This window comes from Toxotes jaculatrix, chromosome 3 (genome assembly GCF_017976425.1).
Source record: "Toxotes jaculatrix isolate fToxJac2 chromosome 3, fToxJac2.pri, whole genome shotgun sequence".
NCBI classification, from domain to species: Eukaryota; Metazoa; Chordata; class Actinopteri; family Toxotidae; genus Toxotes; species Toxotes jaculatrix.
Window position 1 is genome coordinate 29,428,150 of NC_054396.1, and position 18,115 is coordinate 29,446,264.

General features: G+C 45.1%; 1 protein-coding gene across 1 annotated transcript in view; it reads right to left on the reverse strand.

Annotated features, from left to right (window-relative positions):
- The window catches only part of si:dkey-49n23.1 (semaphorin-3D), a 59,767-nt gene that overhangs the window by 10,084 nt on the left and 31,568 nt on the right, over positions 1–18,115 (reverse strand). Inside the window, exons 3-12 of the mRNA XM_041033143.1 lie at positions 5,889–6,043; positions 5,732–5,794; positions 5,335–5,454; positions 4,760–4,850; positions 3,720–3,848; positions 3,407–3,549; positions 3,075–3,189; positions 2,412–2,481; positions 1,783–1,927; positions 209–431 (exon numbers count right to left, since the gene is read on the reverse strand). Of these exons, the coding sequence (XP_040889077.1) occupies positions 209–431; positions 1,783–1,927; positions 2,412–2,481; positions 3,075–3,189; positions 3,407–3,549; positions 3,720–3,848; positions 4,760–4,850; positions 5,335–5,454; positions 5,732–5,794; positions 5,889–6,043 (1,254 nt within the window). The remainder of the gene's footprint in view (positions 1–208; positions 432–1,782; positions 1,928–2,411; positions 2,482–3,074; positions 3,190–3,406; positions 3,550–3,719; positions 3,849–4,759; positions 4,851–5,334; positions 5,455–5,731; positions 5,795–5,888; positions 6,044–18,115) is intronic.

Consider the following 18,115-nt stretch of genomic DNA (forward strand, 5'->3'; position numbering starts at 1 on the left):
TCTGTGACTCGTGTGATGTTAAAGCACGAGAAGCACAAACGAGCTAAATTCCCTATAAACATTTATTTCTTATTCTCGTCCACCTCCGTCCTCAGCTTTTGACCTGTTTTGTGAAAATTCAAACCTGCATGAAGGTTTTTAAAGCAGAGAAATCTTTAGGTCTTTCCTCTGCTCTTCCTCTGCCCTCTCCCCTCTTCCTCCTCCTCACCTGTGCCCAGGTGTAAGACATCGTAGGGTCCGTCCTCAGCATCCACTCGGTCCACGACCACTTTCTTTAACATGTAGGGTGAATTGACGCGGGTTAATATGGGTCTGCCGCTCAGAGGCAGGACCGGCTCCCACATCAGCTGATGCTGCCTCATGAAGCTCACCACCTCGTCTGGGAAGTCCTTGGTGGACTTGTAGAGAGCATCGTACGTCTCGCTGGGACACTGGAGGACAAGTCAGAGAAATGTTCTGGGTTACATGTCATTAAAAAATGTTTCTGGGAGATTTGCTGTTTATCTGAGTGATGAGGACATAAAGTAGATTCCAAAAATCCTCCATGTAAAACCAGTGGATAATTTAAACACCTGACTGAAGATAAATCTGAAGGGTCACAAGTTCACTGAACAGAAACTATAAAGATCTCTGTCACACTACATTATTTTACTTTTACCTCCGCAGGTCTCTGAAAATCCTGCATGTGAAACAATGTGAGAAGGACCTGCAGTGCATTCGTTAAAGTGAGAATATATTCCCACTCCAAACAGAAAAGGCTGCACCAGAACCTTTTGTATTTTCCAGAAATGTTAGAAAATGAGAAATAAAAAAAGCAGCTGGAGGTGAACAGATGTCAGACAGAGGAGGAAGTGAAAGGGAGGAGAGGAAAGGAGGTTTGGAAAAACCACTTTCAGATTGTGTCCGTGCTGATTTGTAGAGACAGTCGCACGTTTCCTTTGTTGGAAGGAGAAAATGCCGAGCAGCAGATCCTCAGATGAGCTGAGGAGATTTCAGGGTTGATGCTCACTGATGAACTTTCAGCGCAGTTCAATAAGTTGAATTAGAGAATAGTTTGGACACGTCAACGACATGGAAGCTGTTACTCTCTGTGCAGTGTGCACACGTGTGTGTGTTTCATTTTGCTTTGAATCATTCTGCCTGGCCCAGACCTCTCCTCCCTCCACACACACAAACACTGACGTGGCCGACCTCTTCTGCAGTCAGCTGAATGGTCCAGCTCCGCTGTGCAGAGGTGAATTCCCCGGCAGGGAGGGTGAAATAACACCTGACGCACTAAAACACTAAAACCTCAGCCTTCCTGACAACTTCAGGTTTCCCAGAGGAGTTTACAGCTGAGGTGTTAAATCACCAGAGGTTAACCCTCTCACAGCTTCATCAGCTTGTTTTCATTAGGTGTGTTATGTGTGTTTGGAGTCTGATCTCACAGGAAATTCTTAGTTATGCACACAAACATAAATACCATCCTGTCACCACTGTATTTACAGAGAATCGTCAGCAGTGAGCTTTAATGAGCAGGTGAAAACATCACCACACCCTCAGCTCAAAGGCTCAGTTCACACAAATCAAAAAATAACATTTATTCTGTCATTTCCCCGTCGCAGAGTTTTTTTATCTGCATGGTTTTTTAGACAATTTTCCAGTCTTATTACTGAACTGAACCTTTAATGTGTAACCCTAAACTCGACACCAAAAAGTGATGGTACATGCGATATAAAAACGTAGGACAAAACCAAACCAGAGTTCATGGCTGTGAGGACACTCCGGGGCCTGAGTACTTACAGTTCCTGGTCTCGGATAGGGGATGCGGCCTTTGTACTCCACCCAGCGATAGTCAGGACCTTCTTTGTGGGCAAACGGCCCGTTGAAAGCTGCACGGATAGAAGCCATGGAGTAGACACACACTGCTGAACCACGGAATATGGAGCTGTGGGAGAAAGAGCCGGTGTTGGTGCTGGTCACGACAGAAAGGTAACGTAGGAAATGTGAGGGACAATGAATTAAAGGAATGAGACCGAAGAGGAGAAAAGGATGGATAGAGGGAAAGAGGGAGAGGAAAAACAGAGAAAAAAGAAAGACAGGTAGAGTAGAAGATGGAGAGGGCAGAGAGAAGCAAGAAGTAAACAGGACCTGACGGAAAACAGAGCAGCAAGGAAAGATAAAAAACAAGGAGGGAAGAAGAGAAGGAGGGATGGCAGGAGATGAACAAGGGAGGAGAGGAAAGAAAAAAGCAGTGGGAGTGCTTTTATACGCCAGGGTTACAATAACACAACCAGCCGGGCCTCTTCACCTTTGACCCTGACACCCACCCACACCCGACCTCTGATCCTCCACACTGCCGGGCGCGCACGTGCCAGCCGGACTGTGAGCGTGCACGTTAACGAGGAGAAAAAGCATCGAAGAATTCTCACCTGGAGGTGCTGAAGACACCGTAGATGGTGGGATTTTGAGGATCCTTGGTCTCCAGAACAAAGATGTCCTCTGAAAAAAAAACACATATTCACAGCATTAAAATTCAACATGATGAATCAGTTTCTTAGAATCTAAACACGGATCATTGAAATCATGTGTTCTTCATGCTGAAGACACAGGTGTGGTCACCGGCTTGTCCGATGTCATTTCTGAGCCACTGCTCTCACTGTATCATCAGCTGATCAGTCGCCTGTACAACACTTTGACTTGCATTAACTTACAGTCTATGAAGCAGTGCTATGCAAGTGCTTCATTAAATTAAGGTGAAAATAAAATAAAATAAAGGTAAATTGAGAACAAACTTTATTCAGAGAATTTGCAGCTCAGTGAACTGGGCATCATTTCAAAAGGTGTGAGGTGAAAGACGAGGGAGGAGGACAGAGGAAAGGAAAGGAGGGGACATTTTATACAGGTTGTACTTGTCAAACGTTGTCCTCTTCAAAGTTCAGGGAGAGAATGAAAATAAAGCAAGGAAAGAAACAGAGGGAGAACAGCAGCGACACACCATCAAAGGTCTATTCCACGGAGGTTACGTAAGGAAAGGAGGGTGGCGAAGAGTCAGCCGGAGAGGAAGGAAAAGGGGGGAAGGGAACGAGCGTTACCTAGCTCATCAAAGTGCGTGTCGACTCCAGACGGGCCGGGAACAGAACAGACCAGTCTGGCTTTGAGGAAGGTGGTCCAGCGGTTAATCAGGCTCCTCTTCCCCCCTACGTCATTCTGGGTTGAAACGCAGAGAGAAGAGAAGAGAAGGTGGAGGACAAAGAGAAGAGAGGGAGAGGTCAGAGAAAGGCAGCAGAAACCTAATCTTTGCACTTTCTTTTCGTATTTTCCATTTGATGCCACTTTATACTTTTAGTCAGTGACAATTCAGAGTCATTTCTGATCATTTTAAACATGAACATGCCACAGTTTGCACGTGTCTCTGTGTTTCTACCTTGCAGACTCGAGCCACGCGACTGTACGTCCTCTTGTCCCACTGTCCGGCCTCCACTGCCCTCTCCCTGAAGAAGAAGTAAACCTTGTCATCGTCTGGACTGCGGGTGTCCGGGATGGAGAAGGAGCCCACAAACTCCGGCTCTGAGAGGGAGACGGGAGACAGTTAGCTTTAGAGGAGGCCTGTGGTTTTATGAATCAAACTGATCAGCTGAGGAGGAGAGGAACATGGCAGAGGAGGAGAATGGAAAGACAGAAAAACAAAGTTTGGTGTCGGACAGAAGGTAGAAGCAGTTTCACAGCCGCTGTCTCACCGTTGAGCCAGTTCTGGTCGTAGGCTTCGGTGCGGATGTAATGCTGACTGCTGCCCTGGACTGTGGTACGGAAGATTGCAGCGTTGGCTCCCATGAAGTCAACAGAGGTGCCTGCGTAAAGCTCACCATCTGCGGACAAACGGCCTCATGTTACATCCTCATGAAAATCCTCCTCTCACCAAAATAACTGAACACAGGCCAGAACAATGTGAAACATCAAACTGAACAATAAGTTCGACCTTGTTAAATTTATTCTCCCACAAAGACCTGAGCTGATCAGTTTTATTTACCGTTTGAACACGGTGGAATTTTTAGTTTTATATTCAATGAACCGACATTAAAACTTTCCCTGTGTGCGTTTCTGTTTAATTACCCCCCAAACCCCACTCACCATTATTTACACACCGTGAAATCACTTCTCTCAGTAGCTACTGTTTATTATGAAATGTTTGTTCTATTTAACAACTGTCACTTGATGTTTACGGCTGAATTTTTCTGCAGTGGGTTCATTCCACATTTTTTCAATCATCAGATATTTCAGATGTTTCCTGTCCTCTCTCCCTCTCTCCCTCCCTCCCTCTCTCTCTCTCTCTCTCCCTCCCTCTCTCCTTCTCTCTCTCTCTCTCTCTCTCCCTCCCTCTCTCTCTCAGTTAGCACAATAATCAGATTTCAAATCTTAAGTTTGAAAACTTAAAGCTGATTTCATGGGGACGCTTTGTCTGAAAGGGTCCAACAGCAGTTGATGTGTTTTATGTCCCCCGTGTCACGGCTGATGTCAGCGTGTGAAATAAGTCCTGCGGACCACACACACCACAGCTGGACGGACGGTCTGCAGCCGGGACAGACACAGTGGCCGGATTGTACACTGCTGAACATTAGTGTCAACTGAATATGAAGACAGCTGTTAGGACATGACAGAGGAAGATTTAATACATCCAGTGGTCTGTGTGTGTGTCTGTGGTGTGTGTGTGTGTGTGTGTGTGTGTGTGTGTGTGGGAGGACACACAGTGTGCTATGTGTGGACTGTGGATGAGACCTACCAGTCAGTCTGGCAGTGAAAGGCTCTCTGGGACTGAAGGGACATTTTCCTCTGCCCGACTCCACTGAATGAGACAAGATGAATAACGGCCCCTATGGAGGAGAGAGGGAGAGAGAGGGAGAGAGGAGAGAGAGAGAGAGAGAGAGAGAGGGAGAGAGAGAGAGAGAGAGAGAGAGAGAGGGAGAGTGAGAGGGAGAGAGAGAGAGAGAGAGAGAGAGAGAGAGAGAGAGAGAGAGAGAGAGAGAGAGAGAGACCACACACAGACACAGAATGGCCGATAAACAAAAGGTCAAAGAGGAAACTGATCCTCTGCCTGTTCCTGTGTGGTTGTTGATCATCAATGTAAAACTGATCCTGAAGCAGTTTACCACTGATGTTTATCTCTGCTGCTCAGAGTGAACTTCTGATAGAAACGTCCACTGAACTGTAAATTAGAAACTTCAGTGTTTATTTTACTTGTGAATGAATTTGTCCTTTAAAATGTGACGAGCAGAACAGAAAAGTTTGCTCTGGAAGCTTCACTTCCTTTCTGCGGCGGTGAATTACTGATGAATCAGTGAATGAATTCCTCTTTACCTCGGTGTTGTGTCCTAAGTGCAGGTAAGCACACTGTGGGTGGAAGGCACCAGTGCCACAAGCATAAACATGGGTCTTATTGAAGGGCTGCAGCAGCCGCACGAAGTTGGCACAGTCTGTCTGAAAAAATAAAACACAATAAAATATACTCACATTTTGTTTTAACGCTCAGTTTATTCACATTATGTAACAGGAGTAATGCAGGGACACAGGCAGGTCTCACTGGACACACAAAGACACAGGGACACAAAGACATATCCATATTTTTAAATATGTTTGAAGGTCAGTACGAGCCTGAGCTGAGGAAGAGCTGGTTGAAAGTTTGTAGAAAGTGAATTGTAGACAGCTAAAGGACAAAATGTCTCGTACTTTGTTTCACCTCCTTAAAGACATTTACCTCCGGACTTTTCCCTGCCAGCCAGCAGTGCTCCACGTGTTCTCTGGCAGCGGGCCAGTACACCTGATGGAGGGAGTGAAACACACGTCCAGTTCAGTAAAAGTTTTCAAACCGAGATGCAGCAAACGCTGCTCAGAGGTGTCTTCTGATGTCTCACCGCACGCGTGGGCAGGTCCAAGCTGTCGGTCCTCAGCAGGTAGATGTGGTCTTTACCGCCGACCAGCAGCCAGCCTTGGTCCTCATCCAGCAGAAGGGCCTGGTACCCCCCGCTGACCCCTCCCTTCCAGAAGACAGCCGAGCTGTTCCTCAGGTCTGAGACAGAGCGAAGACACGTGTCAGTCAAACTGGAACATACCACTTTAATTTCACTCATTTAGTCGTTATTTTTTCTTTTACAGTGACTCAAATGTCCAGAAGTGGACAGTTCATTCACTCATGTCCTGTCCTCTACTGTCCTGTGAAACATATGATCACTTTATAAAATATAATAAATGATTCTGGCTCAGTGTAGTTAACTTCAACATTAACATACTGCTTAAACAATAAAATAATAATGATCCAATGATTTAACAATAAAACAGTTTAATAGGTTCAGTTTTATTTGTATCTGATTCTGTTCAAGTAAAATGCGCACACACACACACCCACACACACACACACACTGCAGCAGTTCATCAGTCAGGCTGTGGAGCCTCTGGTCTCTCTGGTCTCTCCGGGGAGTCGGTGCTAAAGCAGGCAGAAAACGACCTGAACAAGCAGAGCAAATTAACCCTGAAACTCTGCCCCGCTGCTCGGCCGCCACACTGTTTACTCTGTAACGCTGTCAGCCCCCACCCCCCCGGAGCTGTAAATGATAACTGGGGCAGAGAACTGGGTTTTATTCCAAAATGCAATATATCCCAACCGAAAGACGTTCAGTCCAATCATAACAGTAATGTGGTCCAAAAATATATTTCATGCCATGAGTCTTCTGCAGCGATCAGTTTTCATGTTTTTTTTATGGTTTCATTTTTCAAATTAAACTCTTGAACTACACTCACTTCTCCGCTCCTCAGTCCATTTCAGATTTTCAGAGATTAGTTCATCAACAGAAAAATCACTGGCAACAGCTTTGATATGTAATTAATGAAAAACGTCTGTGAACTCCAGCTGTGAATCAGCTCGAAGCAGCTGATTAACCCTGAAGCTCTCTGCGTTCTGCGGCCCGTGACCTGTGACCTGCCCTGCAGTGACCTCCCTACGCGGCGAATAATCACCTGATGAACGAAGGAAATGAACCATGAACCTCCTCCAGACTGTCAGTGCGTCCAGGAGAAGAAGAGGACCCCACGAGTCGTGGCTTTGAATGCTGCACGGCACGTTGGTTACACTTCAGCGCCGTTTAAAAAGAAATCAATCACTGCTCTGAGAATCACACGGCCAGAGTTTCTGCTTGTTAACCAGCCGTGGAAAGTACAGAAGAGAAAGACCTGAACGGCGGGGGAGACGTCAGCTGCACAGCCTTAAATCACACGTAGTCTGAAGGAGTTTCACACTCCCTGTTAGAGAAATAACAAATGAAGCGATGAATGAAAGTGACTCTTCAGCCTTGGAAATCACATTTGACAAAGTGCTTTTTACTCTAATTGAAAAACTCAGTTTAAACTTCTGTAACTGTCACTACAGATGTTTTTACAGTCAGAACCTCTGTGAAACAGCCAGTAAATCCTGCTCACTGGTGATGAGTCAGACCAGGTCTACCTGAGGGTCTGAGACCAAAGTGAGTCCAAGCGACGACAGTGTGCAGCATGTTTCAGTTCCTTCATCTCATATAAGCTGAAATAAAAGAAAATGATTTGGAGAACGTTGGACTGAAGACGACTCTGCACACCTCTGGTGTCATGCAGCTCCTAAACTCAGATACAGCAGCAGCGTTGAAAACAGAAACTGAACTGCAAATATTCTGAACTGGATGTCGTTTAAAAATATATTCATATGGACAAAGAAAATCTGTTGGAAAAAAAAAAATCACAGGAAAACATTTTTCGTCGAAGAAAAGTGACGTATGAAGAGAAGCGAACTCCCAGACAACCATTTCAGCACTGACGTATCTGTAGGGCCTGAGACAGATGGAGCCGGAGACAATAAAAGTAAGCAGGGTTTCATTTTATGGACCTGCTGCACTTGGCTCTGCCTCACTAACTCCTATAGATCCCATCCATCAAGTCGACCAGCGATGGGAAAAAGGCCGCATGATGAAAGAGACCGTAGCAGGAGATGTCTCACGGTGCTCTCCCTGAGGGGGACGCGGTGGAAAAATACTGAAGAGCAGAAGAAACAAATGCTTTGCATCACACTGAACCGTCCTGTGCTCACATTCACTTTTCTATTAGTCTTCCTGATAACGTGCATGGCCTCCCACATCTTTCAAGCCAGCAGTCCTCTAGAAAACGCTTTAAATTAAAAATGTGTGAAAGCACGAGACGTTCCACAGCAGCAGAGTCCGCTCTGTCTGCAGGGAGTAAAGTCTTTAATGATGAAGACAAAATGAATTAAAGTGTGAAGCAGCTGGTGTCTGAGCTTTTTCTGTCTCATGATGATTATTGGATCCGTCAAAGCTTCAGCTCAGTCTGGATTTAATTCACGTTTCTTTTCCTTTGAATCGAGACCAAAGCTGAAGGTGCTTGCTCCTGATTGGTCAGCAGTGACCTGGATTAGCACTGATTGGCCACTGGCAGGAGGTTATGACCTCTGCACGTCTGGATTCAGGCACAGCTTTCAGTTTTGCATGTGTTCTGTGTGTGTGTGTGTGTGTTCTCTCTGTGTGTGTGTGTGTGTGTGTACTTTATCACCAGATTCATTTCCAATCATCAGTTTCACTCATTGATCACGACTCGTGACAGAGTGAGGGCTGAGGACCGAGCAGCTGTAGATTCTAATTCTGGATTTTGTCCTTTTTTCTTTTGTCCCACTCGTGGTTGTTTTATCATCTTTCCCTCCACCTCTCCTACAACCTGCCCACAGCAGAGACCGGAAAACATTCTGAGCCAATTCACAGTTATTAATCAGGATTTATGGCCAGTGACGTGTAAACGGTGCCGTTTTCAGGCTGTTTTTCGTTTCACTTCGTTTTAACGCAGCAGGACGACTCACTGCTCTTTACCTCAGTCACATCGTGTTTCAGTCTAATCAACAGGATCGTTTCCACTAACCTCAGAGAGCTGAAACTAAACTAAGCATGAACGACTGCGGGTGTGTGTCCGTGTGTGTGTGTGTGCACAAGCAGCCAGAGAGTGCTGTGGATAATTGCAAACATTTGTTAAAGATCTCAGGCAGAGCAGAGGCTCTGTGAGAGCTGGGAGCGTGCCGAGCACCTGTGCAACACACCTACCAGTGTGTGTGTGTGTGTGTGTGTGTGTTCTTAGGTAAAAAACAGAGTCTGAAAATGTAAGAGTGAGAAAAACAGATGGAAATATTATTATTTTGACTATGAGAAGGTGTGTGAGTGTAAAACAGCAGAAGAGTGAATGAGTCTGTCTAACATCTGCGTGTGTGTGTGTGTGTGTGTGTGTGTGTGTGTGTGTGTGTGTGTGTGTGTGTGTGTGTGATTGATTGTTCCCCATGATGAACACTGATTGCTTGCAATCAGGAAGGTGATTAAAACTTGATTTGCTTCATTGAAACGTTGTGAGTGTGTGTCTGGGTGAGTGTGTGTTCTCGGGGGGTGAGTGTGTGTTTGTTATATCCACCCTGTTTCATCCTCTGCTGCTCTGAGTGTGTTAGGTTCTGAGGACGCGGTGCTTTGTGTGGAGTCAGCGTTTTTCCTTCTGCTGTTTGCTGCCGGGCACAAACACGCTGGGTACAGTCTGGGCACCGTGACGCGGTAAATGACTCACTCCGTGTTGGAAAAGCTCGATCATTAAAGAAACCGAGGCCCGAGGGAAGCGGCCTGGAGCAGGTCGGATCCTGGTGGACTGGATCACGCCATGTGCTGCTGTGTTCCCTGCCCCACGGTAACATGACGGCCGGTTAGTCTGAGCGCTCACGCATCGTTAAACAGCCAAATAAATAAAATTACGTCTCAGAGTTTGACTCCATGTTTGGTTCTTTCACATCTCCTCAGTTTGTATCGTGTGTTTGTGTGAGTTTAATTCAGAGGTCGGCTGGTAGAAATCACACACACACACACAGACAGACACACACACACACCAGGTAGCAGAGGCCTGGCTCGGCTCTGCTCGCAGCCTCTGAGTCTGTTCAGTGTTGGAGTCCTGAGGGAAACAGCTTTGATCAGAGCTCAGAGTTTTCACACTGGAAACATTTGCTCCAAAGCTTTTTCTCATTTTCACTTTAATGCAAAGTGTTTTATGGACACTGGCAAACAGCCTCTGTTATTTCTTTAAGCATCAGAAGCATCAGAGCCGCACGAAGCTTCGGTCTGAGCTGAGATGAAGCCGTTAAAGTATGAAGCAGTGATGGACTCAGAGCAGCTCGGCTGGAACACACTCAGCTTACACACCTTTCATCAACATTTGTTCATTTATTAGAGCTGACAAATGATAAATATTAATAATATTACTGATCACCGATGATTACTGTTGTCTATTTTAATCCATTAGAGAAATTCGAATTTTGTAAATGCTGAGAAAAATCCCATTTTTCCAGAGACACTGTGACATCAGTCAGCTGCGTGTTTGGTTTGACCAACAGCACAAAACTAAAATAATTAAATAAATGATAATAAAAAAGCTCATTCTCACAGTTAAAGGCCGGAGTTTGGTAACGTTTGGTGTTTTTTTTGAAACATGAATTAAACCACATGGTTTCAGAGATGTAGGGAAGCACAGAGGGGGAGAAACATGAGGTCTGAGCTGTAATTCGTGTCAAACTTCATTATTTACGATGTCCAACATTAATAAACGTCCAGAACGTCTTTCATTTTTCTTTCACGTATGAAAAACTTTAAATTATGAAGTTATTTTACTCTCCTGGAACTTTTTTGGTTTGTTTTACACAACGTGGCTCGAGTCAGTGTCACATGACGACATGAGTGACAGCGACCTCACCCCTGCTGAGAGGGAGGAGAGGGGTGGAGAGGGGAGGAGAGGGGTGGAGTGTGGTATCACTGACAGATAGAAACACCAGCGTCAGATAAGAACCGACAGGATTCCTCACCTCGCAGAGGCCTGTCTGATTAACACAGTCCGTCAAATACCAAACACATTATAACACACTGACATCGATAACACAAAAACACAACTTCACAACACAACTCTGAGCAAATCCTCTCTGCTGCTGACGCACAATCACACACAAAACTCAATACAGACTGGATCTGTGTGTGAGTGTGTGTGTGTGTGTGTGTGTGTGAGAGAGAGAGAGGGTAACCTGGTGTGTGTCAGCTGGGAGCTGGTTCTCACGCCACGCCAAAAACATCTGGTTCTTTCCTGATCTCTGACAGAAAGTCTGGCAGCATCACAGACTGGCCTGAGAGCAACTGTACCAGAGTTCATCAGAAAAATGTACATTTTAAAAGCAGAACATAAAACTGTTGACTGTTTTTTTCTTCAATTATGTTTTTGTTTTGTTTTTTGTTTTTAGAATAGGTATCTGCGCCGTGCAGTCAGGTGATGGACGCTGTGATACGTTGTCGATTGCTGTGATAGATTAGCAAACAGCACATGTTCCACTTCACCAAGTTACCAAACTGTGAAACTAAAGATTCAAAGGCCTCAGGAACAAACCACCACCACAGCCACAGACCCACACCTCTCACCACCTTTCCTGCAGCGTGCCTGCTCTTGTATTTGGATTTTTAACTTTTAAAGCTTCAGTAAAAACTCCAACCTGCTGCAGTGTGTGATTCAGGGGGTTTTGTGAAGTTGTTGTTCGTAACTTCTCGGTGATGAAGTTTGCTGGTTGCACACATATTTCTTCCTGTCTCTGTTTCTACAAACACGTGAATTATTCTAACTTATTAACTGCACTCTGTCCCAAAGAAAGAGAACACACAGATGGAACCCAGCGACAGAGACTCCTCCGTTAGCACATGCTAACACTTACAGAGGACCAGAGGGAACTTGGCATATCACAGCTCATGTGTTCAGAGTTTGGATTCAAATGAAAGCAGGTCTGCAGGATGATAGAAACCAAAGCACAGCCGCCCTGACACCGAGGCCTGAGAGAAGGCGGAGAGCTGCACCTTCGCTTGCACAGAACTCCCAGAGGACGTGAACACATCGGAGAGTTTTTTCTTTTGTAAACACCAAGTGACACTAAAAGCAAAAACATATCACATTATCCACATTATCCCGTGAAGCATCGAGGTCAAACACAAAGGAATTTAGTGAAGTAACAAAAGGACAAATAAGACTGTGGCTTCACTCGTGATTAGATATATTGATTAGATTAGATTAGATTAGATATATTGCAGCTGCAGCTCCCTCAGAGCTGGAATTATTGTAGTAACAGAGAGAAAAGCAGGATGGAGATGCAGAGACATGATAGAAGCAGTGATGGAGGGTGAAGCACGCTGCAGACTGCAGGAGTTCAGTGTATAAATGTAAGAGACGTCCTGAGCCATCCAGAGACTCCAGGCAGTAAAACGCTTCTGGGGGTTTCACTGTGATGGACTCTCGTCGCCTGTTGGGGAAACGAACCCGCATCACATCAGTGAGGCACGTAGTTTCTCCACCCGCACAGAGAGGTTACTGAACCTTAGCTTCACCTCCTGCAGCGGGGGCTGCCTGCTCGCTGCTGTTTTCCTGGTAATGAGATAGAGGTATAGAGTAACACATAATTCCTGGCGAGGTCTGAAACTGAACTCTTCTGTTTGTTATTCTAGTGAACTCAGGTAGCAATGTCTCCCTTCTTCTCTCCTCAGTCTATTTGACAGTGCTGCCAGGACACATCCGGACAAAACCATGTCTCCGTCCAGATCGGTGTTTACCTGCCTCGGTCTGAGGAAAGGACTCTGATCAAAGGGTCTGTTCATTAGACTCAGTCCTTTAAAGCATTTCTGTTGTGGTCAGTCTGTGGAAACGTGCTGTGTAAATAAAGTTTGACTGACTGAAGCTTGGCAAAGCTTCACTTTGCAGGACTGCTCGTGTTTCAGTCAGTTAAAGTCTGGTTCAACTAAAACTACAGTTAATATCAAACTGTTTATTTACATTTAACCAAAACCACCGTCTTCACCGAACCTTAAAGAGCTTTTGTTTTCTACAGCACAGACCTTTGCGTCTGCCAAGGTTCCTTCATGACCAGAGCTCAAGCACCAGGTTATTTTAGACTGAGACTGAAAAAACGCGGGTCTACGGCAGAAGCAGGAGGTGGAGCGCACGGAGCAGATGGTTCGTGTACGTATCTGAAGATTTTCACAACGTGCATCAAATTATTTTCCTTCTTTACGTAGGAGAGAGGTGATGGATGAGGAGAGGAATCATCTGAATGATGACATCTCTTAAAATGTCAGTGTTTGTCTCCATTTCTCCTTCCACAGTCTCCAGCTCAGACAGCGCACACACACACACACACACACACACACACACACACACACACACACACACACTCTTTTCCTAATCATTGTAATTGTTTATGTTGAGTCTTGGCCTTGGTTCATTCCTCTCTGAGTTGCGTCTGCATTTCGCCTGGTTGTGTGTGTGTGTGTGTGTGTGTGTGTGTGTGTGTGTGTGTGTGTGCGTGTGTGTGCGTGAAAACTCTGGACTGCGTGATTTTGATGCTCATTACATTTTCATTATGATCATTTATCTCTAACTATCTTTGATCCTCCCCAGCGAGGCATCGCCATCACTCCAGCTCCTCTGCTCACGGCCTCTAAATCACAGTTAAAGAGTTTCCCTTTGAACCCTGACACACAGATAACTGCAGACATTTAATATATCAGGTTTCAGGAATTGGAGGAGACTTTAAAATACTGAATCCGCTCCAGACGGATCGTTAAAATAACTTAACCGGCTATTATTTCTCTGGTCAGGTCACATTTATTTATCCTTAATTTAAAGCTGCCAGCTTGACTGGAGTCAGGAGCCGTGACAGGCCTCGTTGGCACGTTACAGACTGGGACAGAGGGATGCACTGACCTCCAGCCCTGATGAGCTGATGGTTTAATCACTGGCTCATGAGAAGAAGCAGCTTTCCGATGTGAGTGAGTGTGTTAAAAATCATGTATGCGTGGTTAAAGTCTTACTGTCCTTTCACTTAAAGCAGAATGTTTCTCTTTTGAGGAGGATTTTTGGTTTGTAATTTTATCCAGTGCAGGAAAACGTCCTGTATAAGTTCAAGGCTCTTTAACAGATGCAGTAAATACAGTGGACAAACAGGAGGAGCAGGGGGGCAGAGCTGTGAGCGGGACTCAGAGAGCTGACATGAAGAATGTGCGACACAGATCTCGGACTGCTGAGCCACATGGAGGCCAGATCACACCGAGCTTCACAATGAATGAATGTGTTCTCTGTTTCTGCTTCTTCAGAGCTGCTTTCAGGCTTTCAGCCCTGAATCCCAGTTCAGCTGCTCAGCAGCGACAGTAAATAATGCTTTTTACTCACATCTGAACTTTGAGACAAAGGAACGGCAAAGTCTGTGTCCAGCTTTCTTTTTATCGTACTATTCATTTTGTTTTCATGGTGAAATCATGCTGAACTGACATAAATCAAACCTCCAGTCGACTTAAACTGCTTTCCTTTTATAACCGATCCCTCAGTTTTGGTGTAACTGTACAGTAATAATGCAGAGACATGGGTTTATATGTATTTTTAAAAATGTGATGAATGGAAAGAAAATAAAGACCAGCTGCCGAGACCTCAGGCTTCCAGCTGCCCACCGACGGCGCTTCATCTCCAACACAACACAGTGCTGCTCATTTTCCAAACTCCACCAGTCTCTCTCCACCCGACTGTTGCTGATTCGTATCTACACACTGTAAAGTATCTGTCGTCTGATTGGTCCCTGAGGCGACTTTCTCCGATTTTATCCACCACATCAGGAAAAACTCCCACAGCTGTTATTTAAGAAAATAAACTGAGACTAAACAAGTTTTAACAGAAGCTGCCAAACTCGAACCGAATCGACTGCACACCAAGAATCTGTTAATACAAATGGGCACAAATGAACAAGAAACACTGCAACACTGCACAATGCTGATCAGCATAATACAATACGTTTTACACATACCTGCACACACACTCCACACACACACAGACACGCACAGACACTGACTTTGACTTTGCAGCGTTGCAGCTTGTTTTACTGTCGGAGCACAAACCAGCCGCTCTGAGTCCAAAACTAAACCCACAAATCATCTTCAGCAGGCAACAGCTTGTTCTGACCAACAAGCTACAACTCATCACAAAAGCATAAATCACACATGAGCGTGTGATTATCTCGGCCGTGCTCAGAGCCTCTGAGTTCAGCCTCAGTTTATTTTTCCATTTGTTCCGCGCTCCTGCCTCGGACAGTGTATTTGCACTGAGGGCTCATCCATAAGCTGCAGCACGTCTGACAAGGGTTTTATTTTGTTTCACTCTTTTAAATTTGTCTGTTGCTGTGGAGTCAAAGCTTCTACGGACAGTTTGTGTCTTTATTTTCAGTTTGGATTCATCTCACAAATGAACAAACTGCTCATTGTGTTACAGGATGAAGCTGAGATTGATACGTGGGATTTGTACTTTTTGAAAAAGAGTTCATACATTTCAGCTTGAACCTAATCCAGGTCAGATAGCCATGAATATAAATAACAAAGATTTAAAATAAATAATTTAATAAACACAGATTTATCAATGATAATCTTAGACCTGAACGTGAAGCAGAGATGCTGTGACCTTGTCTCACCGCAGTGTGAAGAGTCACAGTGTTATAGCCACAGCTTACAGATGACAGGAGGCTGTGACCCACATCAGTGGAAAAGATAAATCACACGCTCCAAGATAATCAACATTTCAGAGCCACAGAGAGAAGAAACTCAGGAGATACAGAGGAAACTGACCCAGTTTGATTTATCTCAGCAGAGTCGCCGCGGCCACGGAGGAAAAATCTGCCTCTTACTGAACAAACTACACCTTCAACGTAAAGCGGCGCACAGTCGCAGCATCTCCATGCTGTAATTAAGAAACGAAAGGAAGCCGGTTTACTTTATAAGGTGTTGCATGTTGTGACTGTGTGTTCCTCAAAATGAGGACCATATTTCCCATAAAGCCCGGTGCTTCCTGTCACAGGGAAGATGTCGCCACTCTCCTTCCAGCATCGGCCTGCGTGCATTTGTTTTTAATAAGAAAGAAGATGGATGAAGGCCAACGCCACCAACGTCTGATGCTTCCTGATCAGGATTCAGAGCAGTGACAGAGGAATGAACTCAGTTACACACTGATCCCACAGATGTTACCACAGTACATTTACTCAGGGATTGAACTTTTCAGGTACCTGCACTTTGAGTATTTCCACTTTCTGCTCCTTTATACTTCTGAGGGAAATATTGTAATGTCCCAGAGAGGAATGTTCTAATGTTCCTTCAGTGAGCACTGCTGCCAGTGTGAGATCACCGTCACTGCTGGACTGGTGTTTGGACTCTGACAGGAGCAAACTGATCGTTTGTTCCTTATCAGCGAAGTCACGCAGTCACTGCTGCGCAGGTTTAAACCAGCGCCTCAGTAATTCTTTCCTGTTGTTGCTGCTACATGGAAAATAAGAGCAGGAGGCTCGATGCAGGGCAGACACTTTTCTGATGGCTCCCGCCGCCTGCTGAGCCCACGCTGACGAAGATTTAAGGGGACGAAGCGATTCAGCTATAAGAGCTAGTTAAAATACTTTACCTCCGACAGCAGGTTACATTCATCACATATATTGCCTGAGTGCATTAGATGGATTACAGGCTGGACTCTTCCCTGAATGGGAAAGAAAACGCTGCTCAGAAAATGTACATACAAGGAAAAGAAGAGAGGAAGAAAAACAGGAGAGCGTCGTGTAGATGAAGGAGAGGTGGTTTTTATCTCCTCTCCTCTCTGACGTTACAAAACAACTCAGCCTCAACTCAGAATTTACTTTCAAATTATTTCTGAATAAATCTAACCACTTATTCTTAGAATAAGTGGTTAGATTTATTCAGAAATATTGAATTACATTAGTAAAATGTCTTTTACTGAGCCCCATCACATTTCTATCATTCCTTCTTTCGGGGGAGAAGACGAATGCAGGCCCGAGACCGCGAGTGAAACGAGGACATTTTTCCACGATCCTCGGGGACTCCCTGTCTCTTGCCACAGACCGCACTGAAATATTCCTCTTTTTTTTCACATCAGTTTGTTTATGGGAAGAAGCAGCGAGGAGGTTGATGAACTCCGATGAAAATGCTTCTTCATTATCTGCCTCAGTGCTGGAATGTGGCCTGGGCGTTATATTTCTGCTGATGTTCACACTGTTCGGACAGACTCGCTCGCTCCCGGTTGTTGGGTCAGTATCACGACCGACTGCAGGCGACGTCAGAAGATCCCACCTCCCTTCTTCAAGGAACGTGTCTGGGTTCCTCTGGGTTCTTCTCAAAACTGACGTTCACACTGTGAAGCTTTGGTTCAAGAGTAAATTGTGAATGATCTGTTAAAGTACAGGTAAAAAATGAGCTGTTGTTGTCTGTTGGAAGAAGTTTCTACATAACACAGAGTCACACACACACACACACACCCACACACACACACACTCACAATGATTTACTTTGAAGGAGGCTGAAGTGTGACAGAGTGTTTGGTAAATACCAGCAGTGAAACAGAGGGAGGTGTCAAGCTAAGTCAAGCAGAACAGAGTGTGTGTGTGTGTGTATGTGTGTGTGTGTGTGTCTTCACACACACACACTGAAGCTTCTGACCCCAGAACCAAACCAACACTGTGAGAACTGAGACATATAAAAACCTCCCTTCAGGTAATCATGGGAAATGACTGTGTGTGTGTGTCTGTGTGTGTTGTGTGTGTGTGTGTGTTGTCAGCCTTGCTATCAGTACATGCAGCTCCTCTAACTACGAGCTCTAATCTGCGGTTATCTCCTGTTATCAGCTGTTGTCTCTCACCGAGTTAAAGATTGAGGACGTCTGTCAGCTCCCCGCTGTGCGACGTTAACCAGCATCAGTGTGTGAGCCTGTGTGTGTGTGTGTGTGTGTGTGAGATTGTGAGTGTGTGTCCGCGCATGCCCCTCACTCTCTCTCTCTCTCTCTCTCTCTCTCTCCATCTGGTGTGTAACGCTGGCAAAACAAACCAAATAAATGCGTGGAGACGAGCCGACAGCCGAGCGGTGTCCACGCGGAGCCACATGGAAAATCTTCAGTGAGTTAATGTAAATTAAAATTCATCTGCTTTAATGTGTAAATCATTCCACTCACACTCTGAGATAAAACATTTAAAACTGCT